General features: G+C 37.3%; 3 protein-coding genes and 1 non-coding gene across 8 annotated transcripts; 3 read left to right on the forward strand and 1 right to left on the reverse strand.

The window, feature by feature from the left end:
* The first annotated feature begins 9,200 nt into the window (after nt 1–9,200).
* Nucleotides 9,201–9,273, forward strand: TRNAA-AGC. The gene has a single exon. It is a non-coding gene; the product is annotated as a tRNA-Ala (tRNA).
* Nucleotides 9,274–13,377: 4,104 nt separating this feature from the next.
* Nucleotides 13,378–18,431, forward strand: LOC110615837 (cullin-3A). 5 transcript variants are annotated; one of them, XR_002488101.2, is made up of 3 exons: nt 13,378–13,980; nt 15,196–17,308; nt 17,813–18,431. XR_002488101.2 is itself a non-coding variant. In XM_021757994.2 (2 exons), exons 1-2 carry the CDS (start codon nt 13,820–13,822, stop codon nt 17,231–17,233), a joined length of 2,199 nt encoding a protein of 732 aa, XP_021613686.1. In that variant the 5' UTR covers nt 13,378–13,819; the 3' UTR covers nt 17,234–17,376. The 5 variants fall into 5 exon arrangements, 1 of the variants encoding a protein (XP_021613686.1); XR_002488100.2 differs by having other exon boundaries at nt 17,854–18,431; XR_002488103.2 differs by having other exon boundaries at nt 17,884–18,431.
* On the reverse strand, nt 18,401–22,118 carry LOC110615838 (haloacid dehalogenase-like hydrolase domain-containing protein 3). Its single transcript, XM_021757995.2, has 9 exons — nt 21,919–22,118; nt 21,715–21,831; nt 21,363–21,445; nt 20,369–20,452; nt 20,129–20,204; nt 19,947–20,019; nt 19,507–19,580; nt 19,039–19,132; nt 18,401–18,790 (listed from the first exon to the last, which is right to left on the reverse strand). The coding sequence occupies exons 1-9, from the start codon at nt 22,034–22,036 to the stop codon at nt 18,727–18,729; spliced, it is 783 nt and encodes a 260-aa protein (XP_021613687.1). The 5' UTR covers nt 22,037–22,118; the 3' UTR covers nt 18,401–18,726.
* A 1,690-nt stretch (nt 22,119–23,808) lies between these two features.
* On the forward strand, nt 23,809–24,264 carry LOC110615349. The gene has a single exon (XM_021757192.1). The coding sequence runs from the start codon at nt 23,809–23,811 to the stop codon at nt 24,262–24,264; it is 456 nt and encodes a 151-aa protein (XP_021612884.1).
* Nucleotides 24,265–26,159: the final 1,895 nt, after the last annotated feature.

Consider the following 26,159-nt stretch of genomic DNA (forward strand, 5'->3'; position numbering starts at 1 on the left):
AAGAAAAAGAAAAATGAAACAGGCATAAATACCCGAGACCTCAAGGAGGTAGAAGACCGGGATCCCCAAGATCTCCTGGAGTAACAAGTCCAGGATCCCCAAGATCTCCTGGCATCACAAGCCGACCTGAGACATAGAGACCTCAGGGAGGTAGAAGACCGGGATCCCCAAGATCTCCCGGCACCAATACCAAACTGAGACATAGAGACCTCAGGGAGGTGGAAGACCGAGATCCCCAAGATCTCCCGACACCAACACCAAACTGAGACATAGAGACCTCAGGGAGGTGGAAGACCGGGATCCCCAAGATCTCCCGGCATCAACATACACCAAACTGAGATATAGAGACCTCAGGGAGGTAGAAGACTGGGATCCCCAAGATCTCCCGGCATCAACAACAAACCGAACTGAGACATCGAGACCTCAGGGAGGTAGAAGACCAGGATCCTCAAGATCTCCTGGCACAACAAATTGACCTGAGACATCGAGACCTCAGGGAGGTAGAAGACTGGGATCCCCAAGATCTCCCAGTGCAGGAAGCCGAGCTAAGAAGACAAAGGCAACAAGAGGCCAAAAGTGCCGACCTGAAAACAGGAACTCGGAAAGCCAAGCAAGAGAGAACCGAGCTCAAAAAGCTCAAAAACAAACTGAAGACAACAAACCTCCTATAAACTAAAAGGAAATCCAATGGCGTGAGCAGATAAGGCCCCAACTTCAATTCTCGTTAGAACAGAACTAAAAAACAAGAAGACCAGCCCTACTCATCACTTTAAAGGGTACGTGATACATTTCCCTTTGGTTATAAAGGCTATACGCCTAAGCTCGTATATATGAAATAATGGAAAGAAAATGAAAGATGTTGAGTCAGCTGTTAAAAACCGAGCTCGGGGGAAAGACCTAATGAGGTCAAAATCTATGAAAGAGTACAGCTTAAAAATTTTTTACCCTTAAAGTAAATCCAGCTCGGAAAAAGCCTGCAGATAAGAATACCCTTGTGAAATTGGAAAGTTATTAAGTCAGAGACTAAGTCTCTTGCTAAGTTTTAGCCCTGATTAACTGAGGGGCAAGGAATGAAAGGCGATTTAGTCAATTCCTTACAAAGTTTATTAGGCACAGCTTAAGTGTTTTATTCTCAAGTCTTTAAAATTAAACAAGTTAGACTGTTTTAACAGAATAAGTAGCCCGGTGAGTAGGGCTGAGCACTATTCGGTTTAAACCGAAATAACCGACCGAACCGAACCGAACTAAAAATTTGGTTCGGTTTTATTTTTAATTCGGTTCGGTTCGGGTTTAATTTTTTGAAAAATCGGTGATTTCGGTTCGGTTCGGTTTTAGATTCAAAAATTTCGATCAGACCGAACCGAACCGAAATCACTAAACTACGTCGGTTTTAGCTCTTCCCCGCTCTTCCAGCTCCCCGCTCCCCGCTCCCCGCCCCCGCCCCCGCCCCCGCCCCCGCCCCCGTCCCCTTCCCCGTCCCCGTCCCCGTCCCCCGTCCCCAGTCCCCAGTCCCCAGTCCCCAGTCCCCGTCCCCAGTCCCCGCTCCCCGCTCCCCGCCCCCGCTCCCCGCCCCCGTCCCCGTCCCCATCCCCGTCCCCAGTCCCAGGTCCCCAGTCCCCATTCCCCGTCCCCGTCCCCAGTCCCCGCTCCCCGTCCCCATCCCCTTCCCCAGTCCCCGTCCCCGTCCCCGTCCCCGTCCCCGTCCCCGTCCCCGTCCCCAGTCCCAGTATTGATTTTTTATTTATAAAAATTAAAATTAAAATATTTTAATTGGATTTTAGAATGAATGTGAAAAAAAAATTTTAAAAATCGAATCGAACCGATCGAACCGACCGAACCGAACCGAACCAAATCGGTTCGGTTCGATTCGGTTATTCCTCTTATTCGGTTCGGTTCGGTTTGTGTAAAATTCTGCAATTCGGTTTTCGGTTATTTCGGTTCGGTTCGGTTTTGAACCAAACCGACCGAATGCTCACCCCTACCGGTGAGGATGGAAGAACAAGCAGAGGTAAGAACAGCTCAAATATGAATGAAGCCAGAGAAATAAATAACAATCAAAATAACTCAAAATACCAACACAGTTCGAAAATTAAATTTCATTAAAAAGAAAAGTAATTACAGCCTACTTTACAGTCTACTCTACTGAAGGAAAAACAGTCCTTAAAGGACTTACATACCTAGGGGCATTATCATCTAGACTAGCATCTACATTATCCCCTGCACTATCTACAGTTATATTATTTACATTACTGTCTATGGGAGGCCCGACACCTTCTGGCTTAGACTCCCCAATGCCCACAAAAGGCACGATCTCCTGCCCTTGAGGCCCAGCATCTTCATTCCCCAGCTCGGCGCCTGCCTCAGAAGGCCTAGCTGCAGTACGAGGAGCCCCTTTGGGCAAAGGCCTATCGTCCTCCCCGTAAAGCACGTCCTCGCCATCAGAGTCTTCCTCTGCAGCTCGGAGTTCAGCCAACGGGGTAGAAGGAGCGTATCTGGCTGTCCTTAGGCCCCGGTTGTATCTAGAGACGAACATGCGAAAGCCCTTGTTCCATATGGCTATCTTCATTTCATCAGAAGCTTTAAACTCCGCAAGTCGCTTCTCGCAGGCCTCAGCAACCTCGGCTTTAAAATCAGAAGAACTCTTGAAATTCTGGAGGCGAGCTTCACAGGCCTGCTCGATCTCTTTCTTCAACTCGGGAGACTCCTTATATTCCATCAAACGCCTCTCACACTCCAGTTGGACCCTGTTTTCAGCAAGCCTGGCATCCTCGAGCAGGGCTGAGCATCTATGCTCCAAAGTCCTGACCTCATGGCAGAGCTTTTGATTATGAAGCTTAGACTCCTCTGCCGCTGAAGTCAGGTATCTGATACGATCAGAACTGTAATACCCGGCTAGACTCCGGTATCGGAATTCCTACCGTCCGGTGGAATCTCGGATGCCGGAGACCTCTAGAAGGGTAGAACCATGTTTTATAAAAAATGTTTTAATGTGTTTTATGGTTTTAAGTATGAAATTAAATGAGTTTTTGCATGAAAAGTCCTTGGAGGAAAACCCAGGTTCGGCCGCCGAAAGTCAAGTTCGGCCGCCGAACATGCATGCGTTTTGGAGGCACGTTAGGCCCCCGAAAGCATGAGTTAGGGAAGTCCAGTTTCGGCCGCCGAAAGTCAAGTTCGGCCGTCGAACATTGCATGGATGCGGGAGCGCATTCGGCCCCTGAACGTGGCCTGGCCAGCCACCTATAAAAGGGGCACTTAGCCGAAATGGGTGAGTTTTCTCCCATTTTCGGCCACAGCAAGCTTCCGACCTTCCTCTTGCAAATCTTGTGATCTTCCTCCAAATCTCTTCCATTTTTCTTGAGTTTTAAACTCACATTGCAAGTTTTGAGCATTTAAACCAAGTTTTGGAGCTTTGGGAACTCAGGAGCTCATTTTCTTGGATCTCCAAGTTTAGGTCGTCTCTCTCTCGATCTTCAAGAGGTAAGAGCCGATCTTAAGCTCCTTATGTGTTTTAAGTAAGTTTTATGCAAGATCTACGGGTAGGAATGCATGTTAGGTTATATGTTGAGTTATGGGTTAATATTGATGTTTTGAACAATGTGTGTTGATTGTGTGTGTTTGAAGTGTTGTAGTTGGGGTATATGACTTTTTGAGACCCCTAGGAACTTGTATGCATGTCTTGGTTGAGATTTATGCATGATTTGAGGTTTTGGGAGGCAAGGGGTTCATGTGAACCAAGTTTCTGCCCTTCTGGCGGAAACCAGGTTCGGCCGCCGAAGGGAGTTTCGGCCGCCGAACCCCCTTTGTGGAGGCAGCATTCGGCTGCCGAAGATGCCCCCGAAAAGAGACTTTCGTCTCTGTCTGGGACTTTCGGCCGCCGAAGGTGCCGCCGAAAGTGCCCTGTTCAGCCATTTCATGCATATCTCTATGTGATATTTTCAGGATGTTTTAGGGGGTTTTTGGGGAGTAGTTTAGAGTTATGTTCAAGTATGTTTGGTCCCTCATTTGAGTCCACCTGTGTAGGTTCGGACCCGAGGAACCGAGGACCCCAGCAGTGAGTTCAGCTGCTTCGGTGTTGTCAGAGTCAGCCAGAGGTGAGTGGAACTAAACTCAATCTTTTAAATTAAATGGTTTATCATGTTTCATGCATCATGATTATGCAATAGGATGATTGCATTAGTTTTCACGAATATGCCGCATTGCATAAATGGTTGTTGTTGTGGGTGAATGTCGGATGACCCAGTTAGTCCATGACAGGAAGACCAGGCCCTATGCTACAGGCCTGGCACAGAGTAAGAAAGACCAGGCCCCATTCTACAGGCCTGGCACAGAGTAAGGAAAGACCAGGATCCCATCCTATGGTCTAGCACGGTTACGGGACTCGAAGACCAGGAGCTCAGAGGAGGCCCTGGGAAAATGGTAAGTAAAGTATGTTCTGACAGGAAAGACCAGGACCCCATTCTACAGGCCTGGCACAGAGTTAACTTGGACTAATTGGTGACAAGTTCACCCAACCCTTATGTGAATTGTTTGTGTTATGATGCATTTCATAGAGCATAGTGTTAATGTGTTTTAATAGTTCAGCTCACTGGGCTTTTAGCTCACCCCTCTCCCTTTACCCCCAGGTTTGCAGGTACAGGATAGAAGAGGAGGTCGGTTAGAGTAAAGATTGCTTATGTAATAGCTAGTTATGGACATGATCAAATTGTAATATAAAGTCTTAATCAGTATAGTTATGTAATGAGATGAGGTTTATGGATGTTAGTGTGTGCTTGACCATAGAATGTTGTATCCCTTTTATACATGATCTTAGAGATTTTGATGATGTTTATGTAAACAAACTCAACGTATGTTATATCACCCATTGGGGGTACAGATGAGATCCCACAGAGGGATCAATGTTATGTTTATGTTATGCACAGGTTGAGTTTGGTTGATGTTCATGTAAAGAAAAGTTTTAATTTTTATGTATGTTGTGGATCATGTTTGGGATTATACAGGTTTACAGGTTTTATGTCAGGCTTGCTACGGGTCTCGGCGGCCTTAAGCCGATCTGGATCCTAGCGCCGGTAGCGGTCCGATTTTCGGGTCGTTACAAGAACTCTTACTCAGCTCCTGCTCGAGAACCTCCACCCGAGCTAGTGCTTCCTCTTTTTGAATCTTCACCTTATATTGGTGAGCCTGAGCTCCTTCAAAATTAGCCTTCAGGGCCTCATACTGACGCCGGACCTCGTCCCTCTGACTCACAGCCTCATCCCTTTCACGAAGGGTCTCCACTATAAAGGACAGCTGCTTCAAGACTTCTTCATAGCAGACCTCAGCTGCAGCTGCCCTCTCGTCAGATTCCTCAAGAACCCTTCGGGTGTGAGACAACTCTGCTTCCAGGGACTTGACATGCTCCTGTGCCTCAGCCGTCTTCCCGTCAGTCCTTTTTAAGGCCTCCAGTGCTGTGTGCAGCTCTATCTGGAGGGACCTAGAATGCTCTCGAGCTGCCGCAAGGTTGCTCCTGGCATCACTGGTTGTAGACAGGTTCTCCTCCAGACGCGCCTCCTCAATCTGACGATCAACAGATTCTCGGAGAGAGAGGTCATGAGCGTCCACCTCCATAGAGAGGCCCATCACCTAGTACAAGAAAGAAAACAACCGTAAGGGTAAAGAAATCAAGGAAATTAAAATGAAAACAAAAGGGATAACTTACCATCAGGAGCATCTCCCTGATCCTATCTCCGAGCTCCCCTCGAGGTAGAGACTGGAATGCTGCCTGCTCTCATGTGAAGCCAGCCAAATGGCCGGTCAAAGCAAGCAGACGAGAGTCCGAAGCCTCCGTGATTCCCCCGAACATCCGCTCCCGCAAGATCTCCACTACAACGCTCGCCGGAGTTTGATAAGTGATGTCCTCCGCATTCAAAATGTCGTTGTCAGGAGCAGACAACAGGGGTATCACGGGGACATCCTTCTTCTTTTCAAGAGAAGGGAGAGCTGGAGCTGATCCCTTGGAAGCTTCCTTTTTATTTCCAATAGGAGGGAGAGCTGGAGCTGATCCCTTGGAAGCCCTGGATTTCTTCCGAGCAGGAGCTGGGGCGGACATTTCAGGGGGGGCAGGACGCTTGTCCCCAGCCTTCTCTGTGACACCTCCGTCATTAACAGGGCCGGATCCAACCTCCTCAGGAGCAGGGGCATCTCCGGTAGGGGCCTCCTGGACATCTTCTTCCACAAGAAAAGCCTCCATTCTTTTCCCTGGAGCTTCCTCTTCAGTAATGGGGCCTCGAGCCTCACCTCGAGGACCTCCTCCTCAGCAACAGCGGAGACCTCAAGCCCCACATCAGAAGCGTCCACAGGAGGAAGGACAGGATCCGTCCTCGCCAGCCCGGCATCCTCAGCCACTTCAGAAATAACTCTTGGAGCCTCTCCCATCCTCTCAATAGAAGCACGTCAAGGCCGGGGGGCTTGAGAGGACTGGTGAGCCGAGCCCGACCTGCTGCGGATGGAGGGACGAGATGACTTGCTACGTCGAGAGCTCGGTCTAGGAGCCTGAGAGGAGACCGGAGGAGGAGGAGGAGGTCGGATAGCCGACCTGGAAGAGATAGCTTCGGCCACCCTTTGAGTAGCCTCCCTCACGGATTGCCCAGCCAGGAGGGCATCCAGAGCAGCGTCCATGCTCTCCCGAGACAGCACGAGATTCTTGGGGGGCTTAATCTAGTCCATTTTCACTGAAGAAGCTGCAAGAGCCACAAAAGTAAGACAGGTTAGGACCATTTTCAGCAAAACGTCATAAAGACAAAATTAACGCAGGCAGATAAAATAAGGTACCCGTGTCCTTAATATCCCGAAGGTTGGACACGAACAAGCACTTTTCGACGTCATACTTCTTCTCCACAGGAGTCAGTCGAAGGTATCCGAACTGGTCGGAAAGGCTCAGCTGGGGCAGGTCATTGCAACCTAGAGAGACATCCTCCCAGGAGAGATCAAACTCTCAAGCCAACCCCATCTCCTTCTTCAACTCTACCACCAAAAACCCCTCTACCCAGCCTTTGATAGAGTCCTTATAGCCTGTGAAGATGGACAGTCCTCCTCGAGGGGCAAAGTAGTAAAATTTTTGGCTCGCTTTGACCAACCTGAAGAAGCTGACGAACAGATGAACCGTGGGTGTGAACCCCCAGCTCAGACACACAGATTCGAAGGAAGACATGAAAAGAATGGAGTTAGGGGTTAGCATTCGAGGAGTGATCTTGAAATACCGGAAGACCTCTTTGAAGAACGGAGAAAAGGGGAAAGACAAACCATACTCCCTCTGCTTGAGGAAGAAGACTAGACTGACGTCCCTTTGAGGGTCGACTAGGCCAGGGGGAGAAGGATCAGGGAGAATGATCCTCTCATTCCGGTAAGGAGCCCGGATGTGAAAAAGAGGGGTATCAAGGTACTCCCTGGAGATGAAACTCCTAATGTTGGACGGAGTGATGCTACACTCTAGGTTGACGACATCGGGGAGGCTAGAGCTATCCATGGCAAAAGAAGAGGCGTACCTGGAGAATAAAGATAGGGAGGCAAAGACAGCAATGTGCTTGGGGAACATAGGAATGCAAGAATTTGGAGAAGACAGAGGAAATTTGAAATCTGAAATGACAATAAGGTGAAAGGGTGTTCTGAGGCAAATCGTACGTAGACGGTGCGGTCATAATGATTCTCGGTATTTACTCCCTCGCCAGTCGGGCAATAACTGGCGAAAAGGTAAAGGGGCAATTGATGACCGCTGGACTTCTTCACCCCGGTCTGGGGCCAGGCCCAGGGTACCAGTCTATTATTTGGAGGCCTTCAAGTCTCCCGCATGAACCAGGTCCGGTCCGCTCAGCTTTAAGACCGGACTCCAGTTATCTTCCTCAATCGGGCCGACCCAGTCCATACGGCCCATTAAACAAATTCTATCTGGGCTCAGCTTTAATCCTATCTTCAGGCCCAGTTCGACATTGGGAAGGGGATCAACCCATCTGTCTTGTGGGTCCATCCGCATGCGCGCCCGGAGAGAATCAGAGGCCGTTACGTATGGGACAGGGATCTGATATTCTCGTACGTCCGAATCAACATGGCAGGGACAGGTGGCCCAATGAGAGACAGTTTGTTATACGTCACTAACAGACAGAAGAAAACAGATAAAAGGAGAAACACTCTCCTCAGAGAGGGGGCTTTTTGGCTAATTTTATAGAACCCTTGTAAAATTCTATTTTCTAGATCTCAGATCATCACCTTTAAATTAATTCTTTTAGTTATATCAAAATTAACATATATATTTTAATTTTTAAAATTAATGATTTTTAATTATGTATTTAATTTTATTAATATAAAAGCTACCTGTTTCTAAATATAGAAAGAAGATGAATGTTTAATTTGATGAAATTAAAATAGAGCTACATATGTACCAAATATGAATAACTCAAGTGTAAAAAAAAATTTACAATTTAATTTTTATAGTATATAAAAATCCACCGATTAATCTCTCTAACTTTAAAAAATATATTAAAATATTTTTAAAATATTTTTAATATTTTAAAAAATTTACTAATTAGTCTATTATTAATTTTTTTATTAAATATTTTATTATTTTTTCTCTATAATTTTAAAAAATTTATTAATTAATTTTTCATATTATTAAAATATTTACTAATTAATCATTTTGTATTGACTTATTTTGAATTTTTTATAATATTTAATAATTATAATTTAATAAAAAAATTTAATTAATAGACTTTTTAAAATATTAGAAATGTTTTAATACAATATTTTAGTAATTTTTAAAAAAATATATATAAATTATGTGTTGGAAATGCAGCAGAGTTTTTAATTTTTTTTTTTAGACTGATATTGGGTTTTCATATTAAGAAAGGCCTTTTGGCCCATAGTACAACAATTACAGCTTAAAATAAAAGGCTATTATGGCCCAGCTTAGAAATTACAAGGACGACCAAGGCTTTACATCTAAAATTTCTATAGCTAGCTTCCGAGAGAAAAATGATATGCAAGCTTAAAAATCAAAGTTCTACATATATTCATATGCATCATCTGTGGCTTCCTTTTTCCGTAAAACTATTCAAATGATTCTGTGGTTTATTTTTATTTATTTATTTGTTTGTTTGGAGCATATTTCAATTGGAAGTGCCTTATTTCTTAATATCAATTAAAATTTCAAATTTATGTAATTTGAACGTCAAGGGGATGTAGCTCAGATGGTAGAGCGCTCGCTTAGCATGCGAGAGGTACGGGGATCGATACCCCGCTTCTCCAATCTTTTCCTTTTCTCCTTTTCATGTTCATCTTTCGATTTCTTTTTTCTCAATTTTTTCCACTAATTAACAACTTCATCCTTCGATTTTTATTTTTATCACTAATTAACAGTTCTCCTTTTCATGTTCATCTTTCGATTTTTTTTCTCAAATTTTCTCACTAATTAACAAGAACATACTGTAATTTGAAAACAAATAATCAAATTAATAAGCTGTTGATAGCTAAACTTAAAGAAACCACTTCCACACTTTTAAACACAGTCAATTACCTACCAATTAACAACTTATATAATTTTTTTTAAATAATGAGAATTTCATTATTGTAAGTCTAAAGAAAAAAATTTTAAATAAAAAGAGAGGGCACTGTGATGTGATCCCAAAGCAAACAATCAAATTAACAAGCTGTTGATAGCCAGACTTAAAGAAGACCAGCAAATAAAAAGAGGGGCACTGATCCCAAAGCAAATAATCTAATTAGAAAGAACATATAAGAGAACCACAATGTCTTAAATCATATTATGAAACTTCAATATAAAGGAAAAAATTAACTAACTAAACCAACAAGCTGCTGCAGCCAGACTTGAAGAACGTCACTGAAAATCTAATCGCAAGCTCTTTAACAATGAAGGCTGAAGGCTCAATAAGAATACTTGAACCTCGTTTAATTTTAAGAGATTACTTTTTAAAAAATTTAGTTTTCAAAAAATAACTGAAATAGAAAAAAAAAAACTTATTTCTTATATATTAAAAAAATTTTAACTTTTCAAAAAATTAATAAAAAATTATTAATTAAATAAATAAAATTTTAATATTTTCTAAAAATTTTAAATTTTTTATTTAAGTTATCTCCACCGCCTAGCGCCAGTGGCTGCCAGCCATGCCAAAGTGTGGGAGACTGGTTTTCGTTTTCTATAAAAATAAGTGAAAATATGAAAATTGTGTTGATTTATTAATAATAATAAATGTTTTTAGATTTAAAATAATAAAAAAATATTAATAATTTTCATAATTAAAAATAAATTATTTAAAACTTAATTAGTGTTACTTTTAAATTTTTTTTAACTTAATTAGTTTTACTACTAATTTTTTTTCGGTTAAAGAAGTGTTGTTTTGTATTTAAAAAATAATTAAAAATAAAATTTTTATTACGATAAATTACACTTTAGTCTCTGAATTTTAACGTAATTAATAGATCGATTCCTACATTTTTAAAATCGAACGCTTATATTTTTCTATAATCAATTTGTTCAAATTAAAAATCTTTTCATCTATAATTAAATTAGTCAACAGATTAAAAAAAAATTTTAAAAATCTAAACCGATATTATAAACACTTAAATATTTTTATCGATGTAGATGAAATATTTTATATTATATAAACTACTTTGATTCTTATATTTTAATATAATTAATAAATCGGTTTTTATTTTTTAAAATTAATTTTTTAAATTTTTTATATTTAATTCGTTTAAAATTACTGTTTGTTATTTATTATAAATATTAGTTTAAAATTAGTGGATGATGAAATATTTAAAAATATAATTTCTTTTTGTAATACTTTTTGTAAAATTTATAATCTATTTAAAAATAAAAATTATTTGGTATTACTTAAAAATAAAATTATTTGATATCACTTAAAAATAATTGAAATTGTAAATATTTTTTAAAAATTTTAAAATTACCAAATATTAAAGTATTTTAATAAATGAAAATTGAAAAATAAAAATATTAAAAATTAGTTGAATGGAATAATATGAATAAAAGTTAATGAGATTTAAGTGTTTTTTTAAATAAAAAATAAAAAATTTAAATATTAATAAATAAAAAAATAGATATAATCCTAATTTTTTAATATTTTTAATTTATTTTAATTTAGAAAGACACAATAAAAATATTTTAATTCCAAAAATGAATAAAAAGATTAGAATTTAAACTAATTATAAAAGAGTTTAAATATATAATTTTAAAAATATATAAATTTATCAATTAATTATATTATAATTTAATAATATATTTTATCTATTTAAAAAATAATAAAAATATTTTTATAATAATAAAAATAAATGAAAGAATCTCTTATTTGACCAGGGTAATTATAAAAAAATTTAAGTGTTAAATTTTAAAATATATGAATTGATAATTAATTAAATTTAAATTCATAAATGAAACTGTAATTTTTTCTTTTTATTATAAAGAAAAATTATGGGAAACATTTTAAAACTGTTTTCTGAATCATAGTTAAATTCATATTAACATATGTATAAGTATGTATTTATACCTTTTAAAAATGGTTGATATTTAAGTAATATTTTAAAAGAATTTTTCCTACATTAATTTTTTTTTTTAAATGTGTTTATAAATTTCAGAGGCAAATCGTTTATTAAATTAAAAACTTATTATATTCAAAATTAATAAGCAAACTTAACTATTTAAAATAATAATTAAGAGAAAAAGATTATTTGAAATATTAAAATTGAGATTTACAAATATCTATGATTACAATAATAATATTTAAAATGTAGTCTTCATTAATTTTTTATAACTACTATATATTATTATCAAAATCAATAAAATAAAAATAAAAAATGCAAAATCAGAAAGTTTTAAACATGATAAAAAAAAAATCAATTGTAAGTCTAAAGTGATTCCACCCCTTAAATTAATTTCACATATTTATTTATAATTATTAAATTTAAATACATATTTCATTAAATTTTAATTTGATAATGTAATGGGGACACAATAATCAATGATATTCCTTCAACGAATTTGCTAGAAATTTAATTTGGACTGAAAATTAAAAATAAAAAGCATGTGAATATGAAGATGAAGAAAAGTTAAATAAATGAGTTAAATAAGTCAACGATATATAATTCACACAAACAAAATGAGTTTTTTTCACCTCTATTTTTTAAAATTATTATATAAATTTTTATTGAAAGTAATAATCAAAATATAATTTAATATCAGATTTCTTTCTAAATACTTATAGATTTAATTTGGTGATAAATACATTTGAATAAATCTGAAAAATCTCAAATTCTACCCTTTCAATTTCTGAATTTCATTTCAAAAAAAAAAAGATTTATTGAAAGTAATAATTAAAAACAACTTAATATCAGATTTTTTTTTAAGTACTCATAAATTTAATATGGTGATAAATGTATCTGAATAAATCTGAAAAGTCTCAAATTCGATTTTTTCAATTTCTCAATCCCATTTCAATAAAAATATTTCTTTTTAAATATAAAAACGGCAGAGCATTTGCCTTCATGCCCGGCTTCACTCGATTGGTTTACATCTACATAAGCAATAGAGTATGGTAATATAAGATATTCTCCTAATTGCTCTAGGTGGTGGGCTCATGGTGGAGTTGACTAGAAATTGAAGTAGTGATTGATACTTAATGAGGAAATAGAAAAACATGAAATACTCTTTTGTTTCTATTGTAAGACGGACCACCATTCTTTTGGTAGAACATGAAACACTATCCTCTAGCAAAAACCTGAAACTCTCTTTTGATACTTAAGGTCAGTTTCATCCTTTTTGCTTTAAATAAATTAAAACTTTAAAGCAATGAGATATCTAATGTCTAAATTTTAGCAAGCATAAAACTCTCCCTGTGCCAATCACTCCAAGTTGCAGCCTACACACAAACAGCTAACCATCACATGCACCACCAGAGCCACTAAAGAGATCAATACAATTATTGTCTTCTTAAGCTGGCTCAGCAAGAATCTCTACAATGGAAACACTGAAACAATCCTAGAAAGCTCTGCTATTTCTTCAGTTGTTTAAAAGCTTTTAACGCTAGAGAGGCGAAGAGGTATAACGGTAAAAGCAGGATGTAACACAAATTTTAACTTTATTTAATTTTTATAATTATTTACGGACCATTCTGACCTTTTTATAAGATATATATGTGAAATGTAACCATTACAGTAATAGGATTAAAAGTAAACAGCAAAAAAAAAGGGAAATTTAAAAAAAGAAGAGATAAGCAAAAACAAATTCCTAGCTTCATCTTCTAACAAACGGCATCCAAAATCCAGCGAAAAAGCCCAAATCCCACAGCTCTGCCTCTTTTCAACATTCTCAATCATCCGCCTATACTGCTTCTGCACCTACACCTACACCTACAAACATTTTTTTTTATTTACTTAATTAATTAATTAATTTTTTCTTTCTTCTTCCTCTTTTTTTTTTACCCTCTTAATAATACTATATTTTTAGGCCCCATGCTTCATTAACTGATTTGATATTTTCTTCTCTCTTCTTTAATACTATCCCCCTTCCCCCCCTCCCTCCTCTTCCGTAAAACCACCTGTTTCAAACCCTAATATTCCGTCCACACGCCACCTTCCCGCTCAATCTAACGGCCTCCGGCTTGCATCTCATTTCGATTAACGTCTTCTCATCGCTTGCCTTTTTGTGGTTCGTTGATCATTCGATCATCGCCGTTGGAACAATCCTTTCGGTTTCGTTTGTTGTGGAATTTGAGGGGGAGATCGAGGTTTAGGTTTCGGATTCGGATCAGAGGGGAAAATTATGAGTAATCAGAAGAAGAGAAACTTTCAGATAGAAGCGTTTAAGCACCGGGTCGTTGTGGATCCGAAATATGCTGATAAGACCTGGAAGATTCTGGAGCATGCTATCCATGAGATTTATAATCACAACGCTAGTGGCCTTAGTTTTGAAGAGCTTTATAGGTTTACCTCTTCAATCTTGTCCTTTTTGTTTTGGCTTTGAGCTTAATTCTTTAGATTTTTTCATGTCTGTTAGATTATTTGAGATTAACGATGATTTGAAGCTCTCTTCGTCTTGTAGAAAGATGGCTGATTAGATTAACTTTTAAGCTTCAAATTTTTGTTGGTCGATAATTATTTGGTTATTATATATGTAACTGTAGTAAATATCGTGTTTGGTTTCCTTTTTTTTTTTTGCTTGTTTCATATTTTTTAAAACTTTAATCTTTTCTAGGTGTAGCTTGTGATTGCTTTTTGAGGGCTTTGATAGCCTTGGTGCTTAATTGGTGAAAAACTTATTAATAAGTTAATTTACCAATATATGTGAAGGATTTGATTGGATAAGATTATATGAGAAATTGATGTTGTAGTTTGTCAATTATGCTCGTCCTGAAATTTTTAGGGAATCATCTTAGTTAGTGGTTCTGAAATTTATCAGGAATCAGCTTACTTAGCAGATGACACACGTCTGGGGAAGATAGATAACTGATTGCTTGTTAAGAAAATTTCATGTGGCAGCAGACTTTAGGATGGATGATATGCAGGAAATGTACTGAATTCTTAAAAGCGAAAACAATATCAATCTAGAACAACCTTAAGAATTCTATTGAAGTGCAGTAAATATGGATTATGGGAGAACTAACTGTTGAAGTTCTATTATCTTATGCATTTTTTCCTCCCTTCCCCTTCTTCTCTGTATTCCTTCTCGTCTTTTTTTCAGATAAATATTTTGGTTAATGTGTGCACTAGGTTTAGACCGTTTCTTCCTAACTAAGTCATTGTTAGTACTGAAAAAAGACAACTTTCTCAATCCTCTTATGTTTGCAGGCACAAACTTTGTGATCGAGTTATCTGTGAAGTTTTTGTTTTTTTCTTTTTAATAATATTTTACACGCTTGAAGAGAAAGAGAGATATGGAAGTATTATAGTTCTGTCTCTATTCTTTAGCAAGCATTTTGATTGGGTTTTTAGGGTACTTAAGTTTATGTGTCTGCTTTTAATTTGCATGCTTATCTAGAATCGTCTAGTGTCTGGTTATTGTCTGACTTGCTGATTTTTTCTTCTTCACAAATCTATCTCTCCTCTATCCAAAACCATGAAAAAGAGAGGGGAAGGAGCAAAAGTACACAGAATTCAAGTGGTCGTGTGTCTAATGTTACAGTTTTGGCATAATTTCAGGAATGCCTATAATATGGTGCTGCACAAATTTGGTGAAAAGTTGTATTCTGGTCTGGTTTCAACGATGACATCGCATCTCAAAGAAATATCAAAATCTATTGAGGCTGCTCAGGGTGATTCGTTTTTGGAGGAGCTGAACAGGAAATGGAATGACCATAACAAAGCATTGCAAATGATTAGGGATATATTGATGTACATGGACCGGACTTATATTCCAAGCACCCATAAAACTCCTGTTCATGAGCTTGGATTGAACTTGTGGAGGGATAACATCATACACTCAAGCAAAATTCAGACAAGGCTTCTAAATACACTGCTTGCACTAGTTCATAGAGAACGGACTGGTGAAGTTATAGACCGAGGATTGATGAGGAACATAATCAAGATGCTTATGGATTTAGGTTCATTGGTTTACCAAGAGGACTTTGAGAAGCCATTTCTTGAGGTTTCAGCTGAGTTCTATAAGGTTGAATCACAGGAGTTCATTGAATGCTGTGATTGTGGTGAGTATTTGAAGAAAGCTGAGAAACGTTTGAATGAAGAGATAGAGCGAGTGACTCACTACTTGGATTCAAAGAGTGAAGTCAAGATAACTAACGTAGTTGAGAAGGAAATGATTGCTAACCATATGCTGAGCCTAGTCCACATGGAGAATTCAGGCCTGGTAAATATGCTTCTTGATGATAAATATGAAGACTTGGGAAGAATGTATAATTTGTTCCGTCGGGTTCCTAATGGTCTTCTCACAATACGAGAAGTGATGACTTCTCACCTTAGGGAGACTGGTAAGCAACTAGTTACTGATCCAGAAAGGTTGAAGGATCCGGTAGAATTTGTTCAGCGTTTGCTGGATGAGAAAGATAAATATGATAGCATCATAAGTCTGGCATTCAGCAATGACAAAACATTCCAGAATGCTTTGAATTCCTCCTTTGAGTATTTTATTAATTTGAATGCTCGCTCTCCTGAATTCATTTCATTATTCGTGGATGACAAGCTTAGAAAAGGTCTAAAGGGCGTTAGCGAGGAGGATGTGGAGGTTATTCTTGACAAGGTGATGATGCTGTTTCGTTACTTGCAGGAGAAAGATGTATTTGAGAAGTATTATAAACAGCATTTGGCTAAGAGGCTGTTATCAGGAAAAACGGTCTCTGATGATGCAGAGAGAAGTTTGATAGTCAAACTTAAGACTGAATGTGGATATCAATTCACCTCGAAATTAGAAGGCATGTTCACTGACATGAAGACCTCCCAGGATACCATGCAAGGGTTTTATGCAAGCCACCCTGAGCTAGGAGATGGGCCTACACTTGTTGTCCAGGTCTTGACGACAGGATCTTGGCCAACTCAGCCTAGTGTTACTTGCAACTTACCTGCTGAAATGTCAGTGCTATGTGAAAAGTTCAGGTCATATTACCTTGGGACTCATACTGGTCGGAGACTGTCCTGGCAAACTAACATGGGCACAGCAGACATCAAAGCGACGTTTGGGAAGGGCCAGAAACATGAGTTGAATGTATCTACATTCCAAATGTGTGTTCTCATGCTGTTTAACAATGCTGATCGGCTTAGCTACAAGGAGATTGAGCAGGCTACGGAGATTCCTGCTTCAGAGCTGAAGAGGTGCCTGCAATCAATGGCATGTGTAAAAGGGAAAAATGTACTTAGGAAGGAGCCCATGAGTAAAGATATTGGCGAGGAAGATGCCTTTTTCGTGAATGACAAGTTCACAAGCAAATTCTACAAGGTGAAGATAGGAACTGTAGTTGCTCAAAAGGAATCAGAACCAGAAAAGCAAGAGACTCGGCAGAGAGTGGAGGAGGACAGAAAGCCTCAGATAGAAGCAGCAATAGTTAGGATCATGAAATCAAGGAGGGTTTTGGATCATAACAATATAATTACTGAGGTCACAAAGCAGTTGCAGTCCCGATTTCTTGCAAACCCGACTGAGATTAAGAAACGTATTGAATCTCTTATTGAACGAGATTTCTTGGAGAGAGATAGTGTGGATAGAAAATTGTACCGGTATCTTGCTTGAAGGGATAGATTGAGCAGGTTACTCTCTTTTCTTCTTGTGGGTGGTTTAAGCATTACCAGTTGGACTTGTACCTTGGTAAGTGGAATATTGTTATAGTTCCGCAAGTTTATTGGATTTTAATGAATACCATTTTTCTGCTTTCATTAGTGCCTGCAATACTGTAACTGGTCTGAAAATTTTGGCCAAATTTATTCAGTTTCACCCTTGTCAATTTTCATAATTTAAAAGGATGTCAATAATTAGATTATTGCAGTCAGGGGTTATAGGCTTATAGTATTAGTACTGGAGGTAGAAGGGACTGTCCATTCTTTCTCGGCTCAAATAAACATTGGCAGAAGCAATTTTTTATGCTCATTATCGTTTAGTAATGTTCATGGAAGAAATGTATTAGATTTCTTATTGGCTACAATGAGAGGCAGTGTCTTCGACTTGGCCCTCAAGGGAACGTTATATATACCGGTGTTCCATATGCTAGGCAAATTTTGAAGCCTTGCTTCTGTGTCCTAGGAGCAGGAATTACATGTGTAAATTTTGTACGGGTATTACTTGTGCCTGAATTTTGTAAGCTTTGTATTTCAGAATGTGTTCGAAGTGATTAATATTGGTGTGTTGGATTCCAGTATTGCTTATTTCTTAGCTGCTTCATCCAGCAGATGGCAAAGAAGTATTAAGTGATTGTGGACCTTGTGGATCCTGTATCTTTAGCAAAAAGGGTGGTTGTGGACCTTCTGGTGAAATAGTTTCATTCTTGCTCAGCATGAAGAGTACTAGAGTTATTTTCACATACGTGATTGTGTGATGATTTTGGACCATCATCGATTGAAGTTGAAGGGCGGCCTGTGGCAATTGTTGGAGATGATATTGTGGGAAGTGCGAGTAAAGGAATTTGGAATCTGTCAGTTAGAAATGTCCCACGATCATTGATGGTGCGATAGACTCTGGCCATGGAGATACCAAGTACAGTCGTTTAACAATGGCCGCTTCATTGCCCAAGGCATCTCCCTTTAATTTCTTCTTTTTTCCTTTTTTCTTTTCCTTTGTCGACTTTGGTGGTCTCTTTTTCATCTCAATTGTATGACTCGGATGGAATCTCGATGTGTGTGTGTGTGTGTGTGTGTGTGTAAATACAGGATGTTAAATCTCTAACATTTCCCCAAGTTCAAATAAGAATGCGAATTTCGAGCAGGTTCATTGACAATGTTATTGCCAGTGACATCCGAACAAAAATCCAGTAATTCATAATACAGCAACAAGAATTAACGGGAAATTTTTATCACAGCTCAACTGTTTCCCCCTTCTCTTTGGGATGCATCTCCAATATGCCAATCTTTCGAGGGGTCTCTCCCACAGTTCATTTATTTATTTATATTTAATCAATGCTATAAAAAATTCTTAAAGAGATCTCAACTCTTACAACTTCAATCATACATGCTACCCGAAATATATCCTAGAATGTCACTAAGAACTGTTGGCACCTAATCACGTAGGAGCTATCATACAATGGCAAGGATGCGATTTTGTATATCTGTGAATGTCTTGACATCTTCTCCCCATAACCTGTTTATTCAGATACTAGCAACTGTTACTGTCCATATTCGAGGTTCTTCAGAAAGCTTATAAACCAAAGCGGAAAAATATCTATCATATTGACTTGTTTGAACTAATGTATATGGAATCATATATCAAAAAGAAAATCTCTGATATAACGTCTGATTGACACTAGGAATAAAAAAGCAAAGCTTGAATTACGTGAGTAAAGACATTCCACAGCAAGTGATTGATAAAAGAGCATAAGCTGCACTCACCAGCAATCAATCCCAATTGCATTGGCTCCATCCTTATCTGCCTTGAGATCATCTCCAACATGTACTGCCTTGCTAGCTTCCACATTTACTTGATCTAAAATAACCAAATATTCCAAGGAACATTTCATTAGGTTTTGCAGCATAAGATATTATGGGAGTTGGTGCTAAATTTATCTATTCTTTCAAAAGGATGAAGATGTAGCTCCAGTCCCTCCCCCATAGATAAAAAGAATGATTCAATATATTAACAACTGTTGAGCATCATGAAAGAACTATTTCATAACAAGCATGCCATTTAAACTTCAGCAGTATGGAAGATGAAATTGCTTTAGACATTCTGAGAGTTATCCACATAGACGGGATGTGTACACAGCCGATTGAATGAGTTGACTTCTTATATTACAGGTGCCTCCCTTCCCTGCCCCTCCCCACTATGTGAATAAGAACTGATAGCATGATATTTCATACCTAAAGCAGCTTTAAATATATTTGGATCTGGTTTTTCATACCCAACTTCTGAAGATATGATTAAAGCATCAAACCTGGAAAAAGTGCCAAAAAAAAAATCAGATCTTAAAGCGAATAAACACATCTGACTGCCTCATAATCATCTTTGATTTCCTAAATGAGTTTAGGTACATCAAGAACCTCCAGAAAGGGAAGAGGAAAGTATAAAATTTCAAATTTCAAAGTACTCTTTTAGACAAGTGAAGAGTATGATACTTATATATATTGTAGACATGGACAAATATGAAAGGACAATTACTTTAGACCTTATTAAGAGTTCAGCCAATGATGAACAGCACATTCAAGATCCATAAAGGAAGCTGTTCATTGGATAAATGTGAGAAAGCCAGTCACAAAAGGCAAAATAGACACACAGTGAGAATAAAAGGTTTGATGCTTACAAATCTATAACATTTAGGTCCTCTAATAGCTTCCTTAAGCGGGTGTCAAAATTGGATACAACAGCCAGCTTAACTGTGTCATTACTCACCAAGTTAAGAAAAGCAAGAAACAACTAATTTCAAGACAAGGGTTGTTGCTGGAATCAGTCCATGTAAAAAGGAGAAAACTTGATGAGTATAACCTCCATTATCTTTGAGTAAGAATAATGTTTCATAAGCCCCATCTGGAAGGCGCCATGCATCGCCATTTGCATAGTACTGCATAAATCAACCATTGGTATTTGAGACAAAAGCCTCCAAACATAGAAGTAATAATTAGAGTAATTTCACTTTTTGGTTTCTGCATATAATAAGAACTAGAGATATATGCGTTCAGTAAATCTATTAAAATACTAAAATTCCATTAGAGAGAGGAATGTTACCTTATAGACTTCTTCAAAATAATCATCATTAGTGCAACCAGTGGCTTCAGAAACAACAAGCTTCCAAAATGGCCTCCCATCTCCCTGTCAATGGTAGAAGAAACACAAAATGGACTGGACTTAGAGCTTCCAATTTACAAAAGATATTGCTGTTAAGTTTAAGAAAAACACCTGGCAAGCAACAAAGAATAAAAGGAGCAATATCAAATTTTACAGAAAATTATAAGAGCACAAATCAAGAGTTTTCAACAGTAGGATAAATGTCATCCAAGCCAGGTTGGGAAAAACTTCAGCATTTCTAATTAATAAACTTCTTTACTGTTACAGAATCACAACACTTAAAAAAAAATTATTGAAGAAATTTTAGCTTCTAACAAATCAGACCTTAAGCATCCTAAGCCTTTGATGGCTGCTTTTCATGAGGAAGGGCTTAGTGTTCCCTTCAATTCGTAGATTGTAATTGACAAATTGCCACAGATGTCAGCATAATACATAGTGTGAAATTGAAGATTGCTTCACAGAAATTCAGGAAAGTTATTTGATCTGTTATTTTACAATAGGAAGCACCAGTTGTGCTTTCTTGACCAAGCAAGAGGGTGGATCCGTTAGTTACCCATAAAAACGTATTGCCTATCTGTACATCTACCTCTTTCTAAGGTGAACTCTAGCAAGCACAAGAATTATCTAGTAATTCTTTTTTTTTTTTTTCTATTTTAAGTAATATGACTATTGAAGGTCAACAAGATAGTATCAATCATTTGGCGACCAAACTTATCCTCATAAACTTGCTTGAGATAGGAGAATCACGCAAGAAACCTATAAGATTAGTAAAAATGTGGGAATGGATAACCTTTGGAGTAAGATAGAGATAAATTTTGAAAATGAGGCATATACCTCAAGGAGAAAAGAAAGTTCCCCTTCAGAACTAAATGAAATCAAATTATGTAAGTTTTCTCTATTTGAAACTACAAAGGCAATGCAGAACATCAATGACCTGGTAACGTAGCTTTTCAGGCCATGGGGCAGCAAAAGCTCTTTTAAATCCCTTCTTTATTTCGACTGAAGTTGCAGTCAAACCTGGAACCATAACCAATAATAGTTTACAAATTAATTGCCAAAGCAGACTAATTTGGTTCACATGAACACGAATTACTTAAACAACCAGTGCAAAATTTACACAATTCACTCTAAAAATTGATCGTCAGCATGGTAACAATTTTGAGTCTTGTGAATGAAATATATAACAAGTGGAAAGTGTTCCCACCCAAAGCAAATCTACCACTTAAAAACAGAATAGCTGCAGATTACCAGAAAAGAAAGGGAAAAAGAGGAAAAATGAAACAAACCATATTTGGTGCCAATAGAAGCATAGGTTTCGTCAACGGGCTTTACCAATTGCAAAAGGGTTCCTCCAGCATCCAACAATAAAGCATCATATGCCTTTACAAGGGACTTTGTTCCTCCTACAACATGGGATGAAAAGAAAAAAAAAAAAGGATCTTTGGTGAGAGGATGAAATGCCCACACTAATGTAATAGGCGGAGACTCACCGGAAAGGATGGGCATGGAATAGCAGCGGCACGGAGGATTTGAGATTCTCAAATTGAGAGGTTTTAGAGCTCTGAGAAAAGCATTTCCATTACAGCACCTGGTCAAGCAAGCTTCCATTTCAACAAGCCAATGTTGGTTTCGACGGCTAACTCTGGCTTGTTTTTGGCAATTTAATCATCGTACAATTTGGTACTCCAGTATTAAAACACATCGATTGTTTGATTTTGTTAAGAAGTAAATTACAATTTAGTTTCTGAATTTTAATATAATTAATAAATTAATATTATTTTTTAAAATCGAAGACTTAAACTCTTATATTTTTATTTTTTTAAAATTGGAGGACCTTTCAATTTAAAATCTGTTAAAAAATATAAAAAAATATTTTAAATTTTTAAAATTGAAGGCCCTTCCATTCTAAAATCTGTTAAAATCTAGTGCTATACATTTATTTTTTTCTTATGCATTGCTGAAGCGGGACCTGGTTGCCAGGCCCGCGTATCATCATGAGTTCTCTTTATTGAAACTATCGTGGGCTTGGAAACCTACATATAGTTCAAGAGCTAAAGGATTTAATATGTATAAAGCAACTCAAATTTGTGTTTCTCATGGAAATATTGGTTCAACGAAGTAGAGTAGATCAGTTTTGAATATCTATTGGTTTTGTGGAATCTTTTGTTGTCAATCCAGTGGATAGGAGTGGTGGTATTTCTTTGCTATGGAAAAATTCAAATTTCGTTCAATTGTTGGGTTATTCATCAAATCATATTGATGTCTTTGTTCACCTACATAGTTTTGCTCCTTATCGCTTAACTCGTTATTACGGGTATTCGGAACATTATCGTCGTCGTTTGTCCCAGAATTTTCTTCGCACTCTCTCTCAATCATCTAATCTCCCATGGTATGTCTTGAGGAATTTTAATGATATTTTTAATAGCAGCTGAGAAGTATGAAGGTCGATTACAACCAAGGTGGCTTTTTACTGGTTTTCGTGATGCTATTTAAGATTGTGCATTAACTGACTTGAGTTTTAATGTCGTCCTTATACATGGGAAAAGGGACGTGCATAAGTACAGGAAAGGTTAGATCGTGTTTTTGGAAATTCTATATAGGGTGCGTTATTTTCAGCAGCATGTGTGTTGCATTTGGCATCCATTTCTTCATATCATATTCCTATTTTTGAGAACGCATGGTTATTATACCCAGGTTGTTGACAAGTGATATTGACAAGTTGCACTTCTTTTTCCTCTAGGTCTTTTGAATTTTATTAAATGGTTGTTGCACTGCATTGGACTCTTGGAGTCGTAACTTTAAACAATCCTTCCATATGCGAAAGGCTGCTTGTCGTCACAACATGAGTGTTTATACAGTGCTCGCAGTGCAAATTCACAAATGCAATATGCTGAAACCTATGTTCAATATAATATATTATTAGCTTAAGAGGAGTTATATTGGAAGCAGAGGTCTAAACAACATTGGTTGGATCATAGGGATTCTAATTCTTTTTATTTTCATTGCATGGTGAGTCGCTTGAAGAGAAAAAACTCATTTATTTAGTTAAAGAATGAATCTGATGCATAGGTTGATTGGGAATGTGGCCTATCTGATATTATTGTTAGATATTCTCAGTCTGTGTTCAGTTTCTCGGTGGGTGAAATGGATGAACTATTGAATTGTGTGGAACGTAAAGTGACTCCGATCATAATTTTTTACTCACCTGTCCTTATGCCCCTAATGAGGTGAAGGGTGCGATTTTTGCTATGCATTCGGATAAGTCACCTAGACCAGATGGCTTAACCTCGGGGTTTTATCAACATTTTTGGGATGTAATTAGTCCTGATGTTACTGCTGCATGCTTATAATTTTTATATTATGGTGGTGTACCTTTAGGTATGAATCAAACTTTTATTGTTCTAATTTTGAAGAAACAAAAGCTTGAATTTGTTTTTGATCTGCGACTAATTTCTTTGTGTAATATGATTGATAAAATTGTAACTAAAGTAATCGGTAATAGATTAAAATTGGTTTTGGGTGATGTTATTTTGGAAATACAAAGTGCTTTTGTCCCACATCATTTGATATCTGATAATTTTCTCATTGCCTATGAAGTGCATCACTATTTGCATCGTAAAACACAGGGTAGGGTGGGTTATGCAGCTATTAAAGCGGATATGAGTAAAGCTTATGACCGAGTTGAATGGCATTTTCTACATCAATTAATGCTATGGTTGGGTTTTGATGAACATTGGGTGCATTCTTTCATGTCTTTTATTACTTCAGCTCAATATTCAGTTTCTCATAACGGATTTTCTTATGGACACATTATCCCATCCCGTGGTCTACGATAAGGTGATTCATTATCTCCATATCTGTTTATTTTATATGCTGAAGGATTGAGTGCTTTATTGCATAATTGGCTTAGTAGGGACTTTTACATGGTGTTTGGGTGGCTCGTGGGGCTCCAATGGTAACTCATTTATTTTTTGCGAAGGATAGCTATTTCTTTTGTAAAGCCACTGTTGCCAAATTGCATGAAATTATAAAATGTTTGAGAATCTATGAAATGGGTTCTAGATAAAAGGTTAATTTGAATAAGTCATCAATGTGTTTTAGGCGTAAAATTGCCTCAGTTGAGCAGATGTTTTTATCCTCTTGTCTTGCTATTCTTGTTCAACAACAATCCTCTACATATCTTGGCTTGCCTTCCTTTGTTAGTCGTAATAAATAGGAGATTTTTCAATTTATATTGGATAAAGTACGAAAACAAGTACACAGTTGGGATCGTCAATTTTTATCACGTGCAGGAAAGGAGATATTGCTTAAGTCTGTTACACAGGCAATTCCATCTTATGTGATGAGTGTTTTCTTGTTACCTAAGGATCTAGTTCCAAAATTGAATGTCTTTTAAACAAATTTTGGTGATGTAATAAATCAAATACAGGTGGTGTTAGTTGGATGAGTTGGGAGGATTTATGTACATGCAAAGATGCTGGTAGTTTGAGTTTCCAAAAAATTCGTTTGTTCAATATTGCTATGTTTGCAAAACAAGGGTGGCATTTCATGACAAACTCTATATCATTAGTTTCCCAAATTTTTAAGGCTCATTACTATCCACATTGTTCTTTTTTGGAGTCTGAATTGAGAAATAATCCAAATTTCACTTGGTGCAGTATCTGGCAAGCTGGGTCCCTTTTGAAAATTGGATCACATTGCCGAATTGGAGATGGCTGTTCAACGTTAATATGGCATGATTCTTGATTACCGTCGACTGAGGATCCATATATTCATTCACCATATGTTCTAAGTGTAGCTGATATGCCTGTTAGTTTTCTTATTGATGCTCCAAGACGTTGCTGGAAGTTAGATGTTCTTCATGAGTTATTTGATGATATGGATGTAAGACTAATTTTGCAAATTCCTTTGCGATTGTCTATGCAATCTGATTTGTGGTATTGGTCTGCTTCACGTTCAGGTTCATATTCTGTTAAAAGTGGATATTATATATGGCTTGATCAATAAGGTGGGACATCTACAATGCCTTCTCTTTCTACTTGTTTATGGCATAAATTTTGGGCTGTTAAGGTGCTTAAGAAGGTGAAATTGGTAGTTTGGCGACTGTGTCGTGATCTATTGCCTGATACTTCAAAGTTGGTGATGCGTCATGTGGATATTCCTATTTCATGTCCAGTTTGTAATGGTGCACCAGAAACAAGATTGCATCTTTTCTTTCACTGTCCTCTTGCCTATCAGGTGTGGTCTCTCGATGTTTTCTTTATTTCGAATTCGATTCACTCAATTGATAATTGGTTAGTCTTTATTTTTAATTCGTGCCATATGGATGTTATCTCTTGCATTTTTATGTTAATATGGGGAACATGATGGAATCAAAATAATATGGTATAAGATTCAAAAAGTGCAGTGCACAACAAATTAATTCTTTTACTACTAATTATTACGAGGAATGGAGTGCATCACAACAATGTTTACATGTTTCTCGATCTACCATTACTTTGTCATATTCAAATAGTTGGGTAGCTCTTCCTGCAAATTATTTGAAGGGTAATGTGGATGTTGTTGTGCCTTTGAATGGAGACAGAATTGAATGTAAATGGATATTACGAGATCATTTTGGACAATATTTGCATGCAAGTATGAGTTGTTATGACATGGAGCAACTAGTCTTGGATTTTACAGCAGACTTGGACTGGGGCTAACTTTTGTATTTTAATTATTATTTTTGGAT

Source organism: Manihot esculenta, chromosome 5 (assembly GCF_001659605.2).
Source record: "Manihot esculenta cultivar AM560-2 chromosome 5, M.esculenta_v8, whole genome shotgun sequence".
Classification (NCBI taxonomy): Eukaryota; Viridiplantae; Streptophyta; class Magnoliopsida; order Malpighiales; family Euphorbiaceae; genus Manihot; species Manihot esculenta.